This window comes from Meles meles, chromosome 9, assembly GCF_922984935.1.
Source record: "Meles meles chromosome 9, mMelMel3.1 paternal haplotype, whole genome shotgun sequence".
Classification (NCBI taxonomy): domain Eukaryota; kingdom Metazoa; phylum Chordata; class Mammalia; order Carnivora; family Mustelidae; genus Meles; species Meles meles.
In genome coordinates, this window is record NC_060074.1 from 22,328,510 (window position 1) to 22,343,462 (window position 14,953).

Genomic DNA, 14,953 nt, shown 5'->3' on the forward strand with positions numbered 1-14,953 from the left:
TATCTCATCTCAACAATTGAGTTAAATGCGATTAAATGAATGCTCTAAGTTTAAAATCACTCTTTCCCGGTTCATATTATTCATTCTCTAATATATCTATTTATTCCAAAGTAGTTTGTAAATTAAAATCAAAACTGCAATTAGCAATCTTCTCTCCTATTTCTCCCCTCACGTTTGCTCTCACCTTACTGCTTTCAGTAATTGTTCTTTGTTACAACAATAACCTCTTCCTTATTATAGAAAAGACATTCTTTTATTTTTAATATATGTTTTCAAAGAGTTTTTGAAAAATCAAGGCTATGATGCTCTATGATATTGTTCCTAAACTAAAATTGGTTATTTTCTTTTTTTTTCTGTCCAAATGATCAGAAAAGTTGCTACCAAACCAAAGGTTATGGTAGACAACTGAGATTTTAATATATTACATTTTAGAGAACCAAGAAAAAAACAGGAAAAAGCAGATAAATGATACAGTTTAGAGGGGGTTTTTTGTTTTGTTTTGTTTTTAAGTGGAAGAGCAAAGAGTTAACTCCTTTAGGAAACAAGGCTTATAAGTAGGCATTTCCAACAAAATAAAATAAATTGGCTTAAATATTTTACATGAGCCTAATATATTTATTTTTGCCCTAAATCCCTTAATTCACAAGGAAGATTTATTTACCATAGCTCCAAACATCACTCTGATGGGTAAATTTTCTGTAGTGTATACACTCCAGAGCCATCCATTTAATTGGCATCTGAAAAAGAAAAAGAGAAATAAAAAGTGAAAGTCTTATAGTTATTTAAAAAGTCATTCTTACATTCATTTCCCAAAATATAAGTCTCTGGGCTTGCCTCAATTGTATTTTTTGATTGTGTATTTTTTGTATGTATAGAAAATACAGATATAATAACAATAAACATTTTTTTCAGTATAGAGAACAATAATTTAAAATTTATAAAATCTGTAAAGTGAATTAACCTAAAGATATATTTATTTTTAAAAGCTTCATAAACAATGAAAAGTAAAATAGTATCACTTTCTATAGTTCTTATTTAATGTTCAGCAATTAATTCAGTTACTGGTTAATATTATGACCCACAATATCGATTCTAGACATTTAAGACATATGCTTCTAAAAATATGATCTACTACATTTTTCCCCCCAAAATGAAATTCCTTACACTTTCACTTATTCTTTTTTACCCTCAGAAAATTTCTGGCTACCAGTAAGATGGTCTATTTCTATACTTGCCCCCATTTCTCCTTTCATATAATTTGGTCACTTGAAACACCTAAAATAATGAATTCCAAAGTTAGGCTTGCTTTGTTCCCCAGCCACAGATGATCTCCCTTGTCTTGGTTAGCCAGTATTGAAAACATGTACCATTTTCAGACCAGGAATTATATAAAAGAATGTGTGAGGATCAGTACCAATCTATCATCGCTGCAAGAAAAACAACTCAACTCACATATGCTGCTGATAAGGGGTCAGCAGAGTTAAGTTTCAACAAGGAAGGGCAGCATTATATAGCTGGAAATATAATTAGATTCTACAGAATAAAGATAAACACTTCTACTTTGCAGCTGAAAGCTTAAAACTAAACAGGCCTTTGAAATCATGAGGTTTGCTGCTCACCAAGGTGACACCAAGGCAACTGCATGAAAGAATCACGGTATTCAGTGAAAAGGAACAGAAGACACACCAAAAGTGATTTCCCCATGGGCAAGGAGTTAGCCGACTTTATGGACTACGGGCGTTGTGTTAAAGAAGTAAGTTTAAATCACAGGTGGCTTGATAAAGACTTAATGGTTACCAGGCATTTAAAACTATAATGAATCTTGCTTTGGACAAATCCTACAGCTGTATTTTCTTAAGACAAGTGAAGTCATGTGATTTATAGATTTCTACTGTGCAATCTTACAGTGAATTTCAAAGTTGTGGTCTCAAACTGCTGCAATTTGGTAGTAAACTGGCAGAACAGCCTAATAAAAAAGAAAGATTGGGAAATACTATAAAATAAAAGTTATTTTTAAATTTTTCGTTTGTGATAGGATTTGAATCCATATATAGTTATATAAGAGATCATATAAAGTAATATAAAAATCATATACTACATGACATACAAAAATCAATGCTAAGTATTTGGAAGCCTATCATTGCAAAATATTTATAATATATATTTGGGTGGCTCATGATAAATAAAGCACATAATAAACATATTTAAATGACATATCAATCACTTTTTTTGTTTGTTAGCATGTGTTTACACATCACCATAGGTTAAGGATGCATTTGCTTATTTCATTTGGCCTCTCCTCCTAAGTTTTCCCACATTAAGCTAGAGCGACCTCCAGATGGAGAGGAGATATCCTCACAGTTTAGCCAAGAATGGCAATCTCAACAGTGGGTTAATGATGAAAAACAAGAGCTGGAACTAAGGCCTGGGCTGAGACCATATGGCAGGGGCACAGATGTCAGGCGAGGCCAGAGGCTGGACGGTCAGAAAAGTAGAAGAGGAAATGGTACTGTTAAAATCCCCGGGATATAGTAGCCTACATTTTGGTGGCGAGCATCAGGTTAAACAAAGCAAATTGGTCAATCAGATATTGTAGTAAGCTTAAAAAAATGGAGGCAGAAAAGCGAAATCTGTTTTATCTGGTATAAGAGGATTAGACACTAAACAGGATGATGAATGAAAGTTTATCCCATGAGTTATGGTTCTTGGTAGTAGCCAGGCTTCTCCCTAATCTATGAAAGAACAGTTGTGTCTCTCTGTAGTGGTCAGTCCTGTGTTCTTAGGATCAGTGAAACAATTTCTATGGTTCTGGATTAAAGTGTAATTTCCAAATCACCTAAGGATCCACCCACTTCCCAATACTGGACATGACATAAGGACCACTAGAGAGGAACTGCCTTATTTTGGCTACTTTCAGGAAATTGATATTGATATATATAATATATTTGACCCTGGGTGAGAGAGAAGGAAAATGGTGGAATTAAGATTTTACGCTTTCATAAACTCAGATTTAGTGGCCTCTTCCTCTATTATGCAAGAAGATAAAATATCATACCATATTTTCAAGCAATAGTGCTCTAAAAAACACCCACCTTTCCTCCATCAGCATTATATTCTTTTTCATCTCCTTCTAAGAGTCTGGCTAGTCCAAAATCTGTGATTTTCACATGGTTTGGAGATTTCACTAAGACATTTCGGGCTGCCAAATCCCGATGAACAAGCCGCCTTTCTTCCAAGTACATCATTCCCTGAAAAACACCAAGTTCCAGAAAGATAGTCAGTCAATGCCTAGGCTTTTCTATTTGTCTAAAAAGCAGTTTCTTAGCCCTCAGTTGCAAGTGCTTGATTTCTTTAAGCAAAGCCAGAATCCTGAAATATTTTTAAAATTAGGAAAAACCTGGGGTAAAAAGCAAACCACAAATAACTTTTGGCCCTTTTCCCCTAAAGTCCTTATAAAGAATGAATTACCTGTACATGAGCTAAATGTTAGGTCATTTTTTCCTCTCAGAGTTGTTATACTCTTTTGCAAACACTTGCACTAGTGAGGCATCCATGTGTCTCAGTAGATAAGCTAATACACACTAGGACTGACCCCCATATTTCTAGTTGTTTTTTTCTCAGTAACTCCTGCTTCATGTCATCCTCCCTGTACCACAACTGCTCCAAATAAAGACACCCATCCATAATTTTTTAAAAAATATTTCATACAAAGGTTTAATGGTGCCAAAATCACCATCATAGATTCTATCCAGGCTGAAGAATTATATTATTCTTATTAATTATGCAAAAATGAACTATACCTTAAAGGCACAAGCCTGTAATTTTTTTAAATGACTTCAATGACATTAGTAGTCATTGTAAGAACCCACAAGTGAAATTACGTTGTTTATAATGACCCTGAAATTAGCCTTTAATATGTTTTCTTCATTAAATATATAGGGTAATTAAAAATAAAATGTATTGCTGATTGCCAACATTTGCATATATCCACATATATCCATATATGTTCATATATATTCATATGCATATATTCATAATCCATAGAAGCAATAAATATCAACTGACTTTACCAGTAGAGAAACTAAGAATCATTAAACATTAGCTTTAACTAAAGGTTGATGTAAAAGCAAGGAAGTAAATACAGAGGCCCAGATTAGAGTGAACATATTCTTATTGAAGTGTTAGAGGAATTCTATATTTGAGGATTTCAGAGGTAAAAAATGTTGTCATTCAAAAACAAAATCATAATCACTAGAAAATGGTTAGAGCATACTCTCATGCCCATTGCAAATCTAAGCTGTTGATAGTTAACATTAGAATTGCAGAACTTTGAAGGATTAATGGTTGCTGATATAAAAACAAAAGCTGTGGAACACAGACACATAAATCACACAGGTGAAAAAAAAAAAAAAAAGAAAAAAGTATGAAATGTACATCCAGTGTAGTGTAAGGAGAAGATTAGTGCAAACAGCATCATGGGCCAAACACTATACTATAAATGTCCATTATACACAACCAGTGGAGATACTGGCTGATATGGTCCACCTGGTCAGCTGCTGGGTGACACCATTTTTATTAGTGTTTTCTGAAATCAGCCCACAACTGAGGTCTTCTTTTCTAAACACTGCTTTCTGTTTGAGTACACAAACTTAGAAATTCCTAGAATAAAGTGAATCTAAAAACATACAGCCTTTATATGACTTAAGGGATCAAAAAACAGACTTATTGCCTTGGAGATAAGATTTTTTCAATTATTTGTCCATTGAAGGAATGTCCACAAAACATTCATCTTTCCTTTCTTACCACCTTCATATCAGAATACAGAAAGTGTGTTGGCAACGAGTTAATATTCAGATCCACACACGATGACGGAACACACACTATGTCCCAGGCACTGTGCTAGACATCAGGGAAACAAGAGAGTCAGAGAAGATCTGTTCACTAAAGGAGGACAGATCTATTAATGAAATGGTCAGACATGGAATATGGACCTGAGTGAATTGCTTTCATACACATAAAGGCATTTAAGGAGAGTTGTTTTGATGATCATCTGTAGTAGAGCCTAGCAAGTATGCATGAGATGGGAGCCTTCCGAGAGATCCCAAGGCCCAAGTAAGATTTGAAAGATGTCCACCAGTTGGGCAAGGTGAGAGGAAAATTGCAGTTAGAGAGAACACACATAGGGGCATCAATACCATGGTGTACTTGGACAAAGGTATGTGATTCAGTATTTCTGAGTCATTACATATAAAGGCAGGAGAGGGGTGAACGGTGAGGCTGACGAAATAAGAAGAGGCTCCATTCAACAAGGGCCTCATGTGTCATGGTAGAGAATCTGAGCTTTGCATCTTAGGCAGTATTTGATCTGGTGATGCAGAAGTTGTTTTAAAAGAAGAGCAACACAATTATCGCTGGCATTTTGAAAAAAATCGCCTGGTATATAGACAAAGGATTGGACACAAATACAGCTGAAGTTGGAAGCCCCTGCTACAATACAGAAGAAAAGTGATGAGATGAAAAATAATAAAGGTTACAAATTGTCAGTCCTTGGGCTAGATCCATTTCCACACATATTTTTTGATCCCCATAGTGGGCAACTTTCAAACATCCTTTTTAGCTGATGACTGGCTATATGCCATCGAGGTCACCTTCAGCTTGCCAAGATCCCACCACTCACTACTACTACCTACAAGTTCATTTACAATACTCACCTAGCTTTAATGCATGAGTGTCTGAATCTTTGACTAAACTAGGCCAGAAGAGATTTCAGGGAGAGGACAATTCCAAGAGACACTTATACAATAAAATAACCATACTTGGTAATCAAATAACGAAAAAGAGAGTAAATTATGAATGATTCTGTTTCCTGACTTTTGTAATTTAGGTTGATAATAATAATTCCTTTATCTAAATATTATCCTAATGCAAATAATAGTGATATATACTTTACCAATAGAGAACTAATATTCACCAAGAAACTTAAGACCCTAATGACACATTCTGCATAACTATGAAAACTCCAAATGTTCTATGATACTATATACACAAAGCCTTACCAGGTGAAAGACCACCTTGAATTCAATTCCATTTGTCTATAAAAAGGTTTTCTTCCAAATAATGAGAACTCAATTCAGGAAATCAGATGATAATTTCTATACAGTTCCCTCTACCCACCTGACCATGATTAAAAGAAATAAAAACAGAAGCATCTGTATTATTACCAAATCATCAAAATATATTTGTATGGTTGCTTTGCAACTATGAGTACATTATTGGAATACTAACATGGACAATAACCACTGCTAACATTGACTGAGTACTCAGAACATGGCAGGTATTAAACTAAATGCTTCTACCACAATAGGTTAATTTAATCCCATGAGATGCATACTGTTTTCATCCCATTTTAAATATGAGAAAACCAAGTCCCAGAGACATCGTTACTTGCTCCAGGTTATCTAATGAGTGATAGAACTGGGATCTGATCCCTTGCTATGGGGCTCTAACTCTACACATTTAAGCATACCCCCCTCTCTTGATGGGTCACAGGGTCATGTGGACATGTAGAAATTAATGTACACAGTGAAGCCACATAGCTTTAAAAGATCCTCATTCTTTTGGAGCAAAAATATTATAAGATGTTTCTGTGAACTGAGGGCATATGCAAATCACTGATTTGTTTATATTTATATTTAAAATTCAGCTAAACTATAGAACTTTTCTGGTTTGGCAGGAATTTGAATTACATAAATTAGACACTTAATTCTCGCATCGGCCCCAGGATATGCAGGATGGTGGAGCTGGTTTGAGCATAGGTTCTGGGGTCAATTGCCTGGATCGAACCCAGCTCTACCATGTTCTAGCTGTGTGACTCTGGCAAGTTAGTTAATCTGGCACTCATCTTTGTCTCTAAAATGGCCATAAAAGCACCTATATCACAGATTGTTGTAAAGATAAACGTGTTAATATATGTAAAGCACTCAAATAGTAGCTGCCACATCGTAAGTGCAGAACATGTGAGCTTTCATTATTTTCCCACAGATATCAACAGCCCTAGTGTGAACAAGAATAAGTTACCCTCATTAACGTGAATTGCTTATTTGAGAAAACCTGTGAACCTCAACTAATATATCACAGTAGGCGTTCAATAAATGTTTACAAATGGTGATATGTATACCCATAACCAATCCATCATGATTAATGTGTAGGTACAAATTCCAAATAATTACTGTTCAAAGTATTGTTTTAGTAATGATTCACCTGAGGATGCTGTTATATAAAAAGAAGGAAAAATTAGGGAATCTGCTAAAAGATTTGGTGCCCTCCATAAATACATCACAGAGTCACGATTTTAGTGAGGAAAAAGGTCATGAATAATGGCCTTTAAGTTGAAAGTTTTCAGTGCTGCAGAAAGGGTGAATAAAATAGTAGATTTGCTCTACTGAAATATCTGTCTTTTATCAGCACTGAAGGTTTTTCATAGACATATTTTAGGAGCATTTTGTCTACTTCTAGACCCAAGTGCTGTAAGTCTGATTTTACCCAAGCTATTCAGAATTTACCATTGTCCAAGTCATTCAGTATTTTACCATTTTTCATACTTGCTCTATAGGCTGTAATGAGTTTTCAAAGAGTACTTATTTATTTTCTGTTTTGCTTATACTTCTTAAAAGGTGCTTTAAATGAATACAGTCTAGCTAGGGAAAGTCAAACTTAACTCTGACTTCCAGAAATGCACTTTAATAGCAAAACCAAGGATAATTTTATTACAATTGAGTTTAAAGTTTTAATCTCTGGTTAAAATTGACTCATCTAAACTGCTCTATGGAAATATATCAAAATATTGGTATTGATGAACACCTAGCAATGACCTTCTTTTCAATCTTATGATATTTGAATCACAACTGTCTAGCAAAATTGTATTCTTATTGTGTTTTAATCCAATGTGAAAATGTATTCTGCCCAGCTGCAGGAAGCTAACGCAAGTCAAGAGAGACCAGACTATTTTTGACAATAAATATTTGCTTCCCATATATAGACCATGTGACAATTTCATCAAACACATGTGTGGAGCTAAAAATTTCAAGCTGCAGTCAGCTCTCACAGGCATTAATCTCTGGAGTTAGCAAGAGTACAGTTTTCTTTTCTTTTTTTTTTTTTTCTGTTTTCATTCTAATAACCTGAAGCTTTTTTAATAACACAGGAAGCTTCAGGAAAGCTAGCTTCAAATGAAAATCACTCCTCTTTTCTACTTTTCCTTCTAAAAGAATTCTATGCCTGAGGGGGGGGGAAAAATCCAACTATAATGCTCTCTACTGTTAAGGCTAAAGATATGAGCATGTTCAATGAGAGAAAGGGGCCTTTTTGGATGAAGTAACTGACTTTATCCAAATAGTGCATGAAGGGAAACTAAGGGGGTTCATAATTAAATCAACTGAGAAGCCTTTTCAGCCAGAGAAAGCTGGTTCAGGGCAGCAGAGAAAGAACACAGAACTGAATGTTGGAGTTAGAAGTCCTGGAAATGCTGTTCACTAGGCTTTTGACCTCAGATACTCATTTCACCTCTCCTATAAAAGTGACAGACTGGCCTAAATGATCTCTGAAGTGTCCTCTAGCTTTAAATTTTTATTCCATGATAGATGGGACTGTACAACAGATCTATATAAAATACTAAGTCATAGGCCAATAAAAGACACAAAGAACAGTAAAGAAAGACATAGAGTAGATGCCTCCCTTCAAATATTTAGTGAGAGCCATGAATATGTTTTAGTAAAAGTCAGTTTCATGCATCCAATGTTTAAGATGACAGACTTTAGAAATAAACCCCAGCTCTTAGTAGCTCTGTGTCTTTGGTCAATTTATCTGTGTTTCAATTTTCTCATCCATTAAAGGCATAATGATAGTATCTACCCTGAAGATTGTCTTGAGGACTCAATGCCTTCATGTTTATAAAACATCTAGAACATTCAGTATTCTAAGATATCGTGTGCTTTCTTTTTTTTTTTTTTCAAAAATATTTTATTTTTATTTTTTTAAATTTATTTATTTATTTTTTCAGCGTAACAGTATTCATTGTTTTTGCACAACACCCAGTGCTCCCTGCAATACGTGCCCTCCCTATTACCCACCATCTGGTTCCCCCAACCTCCCACCCCCGCCCCTTCAAAACCCTCAGGTTGTTTTTCAGAGTCCATAGTCTCTTATGGTTCGCCTCCCCTTCCAATTTCCCTCAACTTCCTTCTCCTCTCTATCTCCCAATGTCCTCCATGTCATTTGTTATGCTCCACAAATAAGTGAAACCATATGATACTTGACTCTCTCTGCTTGACTTATTTCACTCAGCATAATCACTTCCAGTCCCATCCATGTTGCTACAAAAGTTGGGTATTCATCCTTTCTTTTTTTTTTTTTTTAAACATATAATGTATTTTTATCCCCAGGGTATCATGTGCTTTCTAAATAAATAACCTCAAATTCAACCGTCTTATTAAAAACACAATTTGACTACTGTAAGAGAAAGAAAAGAGAGCTAAATGAAATACCTACTGGCTACTCAGCATAATTAGGTGAAGTAATTTCTGTTTCTTGCTCATTTGTCCCTGAATATTCTCCTATTATTCTTTTCAGAGGGAAAAATGCAGATTCACATTGCTGTCCTAAACTAGCTTAGAGTTAAAACTTATGGTTCATTCTTATATCTTCTTTTTTTTTTTCCATTTTATTTATTTTTTCAGCGAAACAGTATTCATTGTTTTTGCACAACACCCAGTGCTCCATGCCATTCTTATATCTTCTGATTGTACCTATGATCTTCAAGAAATTTCGTTAGATTGTATGTAGTTCATAAGGAGATTTTGAAATATTGAGAGCTAAATTTATATCAGCTTAACAATGGGTAATAAAAACAACACCTTTCTTATTTGAAATGTATATTTCACAAAGTCCCAATAGTATAGTTGAATGTGAGTAAATGTCTGTGTATGTGTGTGTGTGTGTGTGTGTGTGTCACAGGCATGCATGCATATAGTAGGTGTTGTGGTGTAGTGCTCAGAAACTTCTTCAGGACCAATAGACTCATGGGGAGTGTTGGCTGCTGGTAGCTCCCAGCTGCATCACTTTGGATGCTTTGATACTTCCAACCCAAGTGCTGCTTTGCTGGGGGTTTTGCCTTCTCAGAGTCAGCACATACCTAGCAACTGGCTGAATGCAGTTATAAAGTCCATCCCCCCATAGATGACTGTGAAGAACTATTCCAATTCCAGGGCTCTCTCCTAAAGCTGGGTGAGATCTCTGTTACAATTTCATCATAGCTCAACTTTTCCCCTCTGCTTACTACTTTTCATTGCTTTATAGGTATTGCCCCTGAGAACACTTGCCAAAAAACTTCCTGCATGAAAATCTGTTTTAGAGAATGTTTTCTAAGAGCCAACTCAAGGCAATGTGTGTATCTTTTGTCTTCATTTTCTTTTAGGATCTCAGGTATACAGGAATTTTAGTTAATCATACCTCACAATCCATGTGTACTATTATCATTGTTCCCCTATGTCCTCCACCCCAATGTCATTCTTCTTTCCAGCATAAGTATTCGCAGCAGTGTTTTTAAAGTACATCTTTCCAATCCATCATCCATATGTTTATTTTTATATTTTTAAAAATTGGTTTGTTTTATTTTTAATACCTAAATAGTATTGTGCTCTAAATAAAAACATGTTTTACTTATTGTACTTTTTTAGACAGGCATGATGCTATAGAAAATCCACTTTACTGTTTCTCATCACATTAAATCATACACACAAACTTGTAAACCTATATGCATATATAACACAGGCATTCCCTGTCAATTTACTGTCTTTTCCACACTTGGTGGGCATTAAACTTAACCCTATCTCTTTGAAACTACGAACAAGACCGAATGGAACACTAACTCCATGTTATATACATTTATATAACACATGTTATACACCAATGATATAAATTGTTTAACAATATAAAAAAAATCTGTCCAATACTAATTTTACTGTAGGAGAATCTAGACAAATAAATATGGTAATAATCATTGTGGAAAATGCAACAGGTAGAGGTTTTTTGTTGACTGAAAATACTGAAATCATATGAGGAATACAATATAACTACACAATATTTTGTATTTTTGAGCCTTCTGTGCCAGTGGATGGTTTTAAGTGTTGTGTATATAAGAACTCACAAGAACCCAATGACATCTGTACTACTATTATTCCCATTTTAAGATGCAGAAACTGATGCACAGAGAAATTAAAAAAGCTTGCCCAAGGGTGACAGTGCAAGACAAAGCTTGGAAAGAATGAAGATTTGATCATAGGCAACTCGACTCCATAAGCAACAAACTTACCATTACATTATAAGACCATACACATCCAACTATAGTCAATAGACTCTAAACCATATATGAAACTAACAAAGACAGCACATATAACTGAATAATTGTTACATAAACAATGGCCGCTGTAAAATTTCAGTGAAAAAAGAATTCTTGTACATAACAAACAAATCTCTTTAGTTTTGCTTGGTTCCCCTTGAATGGTGCCTCCAGACCACCTACTTGAGAATTCAACTGTGTACTTTCCAAAATTTGAAGATTGCCTAAGATTTAACTATTACTCAGTAGATGTTTGTAGTTAGGTTAAATGAACAAAAAGACCAATGTTTTGTAAGGCTGTTCAGGTGGTAGAGATTTTTCTTTGCAGTGTAAGTGGGACAGATTTAGAAGTCTATAACATTTATGATAGATAAAAGAGAGCAAAACCTGCACCACTCGGGGCCAAACCCAAGAGGGTAATATTAGCATACCACAGGGAGTGAATGAGGACAGCCTTTACAGATTCCTGAGGCTGGCTATGAAAACAGACTTTTTTTTTTTTTTAAATTTCTGGTTCTCTACATTTTCTTCAGATGTTTCTTCAGAAGTTTCATATCCTGCCCTTCACAAGACTTTGGAAATTTGCACCACAAGAATTTGCTGGACAGCCTGCTTGGGACTCAAAAGTCTCTTAAAGTAACAAAATAATAATAAGAAAGAAAGAAAGAAACAAACAAACAAAATAAGTTAAGGAGCTTGGGTGAGAAGTCACTGCTTTCCTACCCAATAAATAATGGGCCAAAAAGCTCATCTGCCTGGATCAAGAGAATACTAAACATGCTGTCGTTTTTCCTTCTCACTGACCTCTTGCCAATATGATCACAAGGAAAGGAGTGAATCGTATAGTGTCCATGCACTCAGAAAAGTATACTTAAAATAGATTACTTCTGCTCCTTAGGCAGCTGATCAATACAGATGTGGATTGCAACGAGAACGGAGATGTCTGTGAGCTGTAGTAGTTATCCTCTGTGTCTCTTCAGAAATTAATTAAAAATCAATGAAGTGTGCAAACTATGAATACAGCAACCTCTAGATTTACAGATAAAAGCTGAACCTTTCTCTGAGCATACATATTGTGCAAATACATTCAGACTATAGGGAGGAGGTTGAACGTCTGACGCCTTTGTTATAATTGAGCAGAAACAAATCATTCCTAATATTCTTTCGTTCCACGGGGTTGCATGCTATTGACTGAAAACCATGAAGTTCAGTGGGTGGGAATACGTGCATGCAATTCTCCTTCTTAAGACAATTATATCAATTTTGGGAGGTATACTTATTACAAAGCAAATTGTCATCACAGCAGAGCTAAAAATTTTCAGTGACTATTTTTTTTTTAAGTGCAGTTTACCCATTTATAAGTCTAGGCAGTTTATTTTTAACTCCTGAGTATTTTAGAATAAGTATCTTCCCTTGAAAAAAAGTGAAATCCCTAGAACACTAAGAGCTCTCATGTGATTTGAGCCAATTTTCTGTCTACATTATAATGTATCATTCGATTCAGTTTGGCCTCTGTCTTACTCAGATGTTAGGAACCTGGCCCACCTCTGCAAATGCTTGCTCAGCATAACATGTAAAGCTTACAAGAGTGGTACCCGCATACTCCCCTCCTGAAGTCACCCAGCTACTTTCCATCTGCCTGCTCTCCACCCAGGCTCCTCTTGCTCAGGTTCCTTCCTCCTTAAAATTCTCAGAAGGATTGGAACCACAGCTTTCAGTTTTCATGTCAGTTTCTTACAGTTGATTCTGAAGCCCATTTTGACGCATTTCCTTTGTTTCAAATTTGCACTCTCCCTTTGATAGGATGCTAGGACTTTGTCTCTAGTCTCTGGGTAAGGAAACAGGAGAAAAACATTCCTGATTTATGCCTTGGGTCATTTTCTAGCCCTACATCACCATAAAAATATCAGATATCGCCAAACAATAAAAGGAGAATGGCTTATCGGTTTTTAGACTGGCAAGAAATTGTCATCTGAGTTTTTGCGGTTTTCATAGTTTGGGGATACATAATGGTGTCATAGTAACAACACAAATCTCACTGTTTCTTGGCCAAACCGGTCCGCAGAGCACCTGTAGCTGTTTGCTCCTTAGAAACTGTTTGCAGATTATTTCTGGGGTTTCCCCAGTGAGCCTCACTGACGCTCCTGAATACTTTCTGGGTTCTTTTTCTCAGGGCTATTCACTGGTTATCTGCATTCCTTAAGCCTCTGGAGTCGCTGCGGAAATGCTGCTGTCTTTCTAGTGGCAGCTATCTCTCGGTGCTGGAGAAGTTGCAGCTTACCAGAATTCTCAACAGTGAACATGTCTTCCAATCTCCTCAACCTGCGAGCGCCCTGCGATCTTCCGCACTGCCTTAGCGAAGAGTTCTAGGTGCTTCTGAACACTGTGCCCTAATTTGCTCCTGTCCATGGAACTGCTATTCTCGAGACCCCGGTCTCAGCCCCCACAAAACCTTATTCCCTGACTTCAGCTCCTGACTCCGTAAAGGCTCAGACTTAGTCTTAAGACGTAGGCAGGGAGGACTAATACATTCCTTTCCGTTTAATTCTCCCCTTTGACCCCATGCACGTTTTGTCACTGTCTCATTTTCCAGGGGCCGCTGATGCCTCTGCACATGCGCACACCTGCTGTCACGTGCACGTGCGGAACCGCCTCTTCTACCCCATAACTGGGATAGAAGCAACGGGACTGTCCCTCTAGCTTCTTGTCTTGCGATTCCGCCGCTGGAACTCCACAGCTCAAACCAACCTGAAAATTCTGGTGTCTTGGCACATACTGCTCCCTTCACCTGCAATGCCCCCTCACCACACAGAGCTAGGCTCCTTCTACCAGGGTTCAGACGCAGACTTGGGTAGATCACAAATCAGTTGCCATTTCCTCCACAAAGTCCTCCCTCACTTCCAAGGAGATTATAGGATTATGTCACTCTTATATGACCTTATAATGTCCATTTTCCTTATCTATCTTCTATCATCTATTTAAAACTAAACCTTGAGATGATCAAATATTGTGATACAACTTTCTGTGTAAGGCGAGATCAAAGTAACTTTATAAAGCAGAAATAACATTTATGAATTAGGCTGCATCTTCCATGCTCAAGCTTTAGAAAGACTATGTTGCACATGACACGATTTTAGCAGTTTCCGGTGAAGAGTAGAAAAAGATTCAAATACATCTCATTCCCAACTGAACACTCTTCTATTAGACCGACTAGCTTGTAGAATTATTTTTAAGAGAAACAACAAAGTGAGGGATGGGAATACTAAGCTATGTTTTGGCTTGTTCAAATCCTACAAGTTAAAGTTTTAATCTGACGGTCTTTCCTTCTTTTGTTTTAAACCCTTGAGAGTCTTTAACTGCCTGAAGCTGAAATCAGTGTGTTCTCGCTGAGATGACTTAATTCAGTTTGATCCTTCTCACATTTACTAGTCCCATCACATCGCAGACAGTCAATAAATAGTAGTCGATGGATTGATTTCCCCCTCCCTACTCTATCTGTTCATCCATATGTCTTCTACTGCCTTTTGGTCACAGGGTTAGGAGAGAAGGAACTCCTGG

At 36.3% G+C, this 14,953-nt stretch overlaps 1 protein-coding gene across 4 annotated transcripts in view; it reads right to left on the reverse strand.

Annotated features, from left to right (window-relative positions):
• Window positions 1–14,953, reverse strand: part of ERBB4 (erb-b2 receptor tyrosine kinase 4) — a 1,171,522-nt gene that overhangs the window by 45,817 nt on the left and 1,110,752 nt on the right. For all 4 annotated transcript variants that reach the window (XM_046019457.1, XM_046019455.1, XM_046019456.1 and 1 more), the window contains exons 21-22: window positions 3,093–3,248; window positions 662–737 (exon numbers count right to left, since the gene is read on the reverse strand). In XM_046019457.1, the coding sequence (XP_045875413.1) occupies window positions 662–737; window positions 3,093–3,248 (232 nt within the window). The remainder of the gene's footprint in view (window positions 1–661; window positions 738–3,092; window positions 3,249–14,953) is intronic.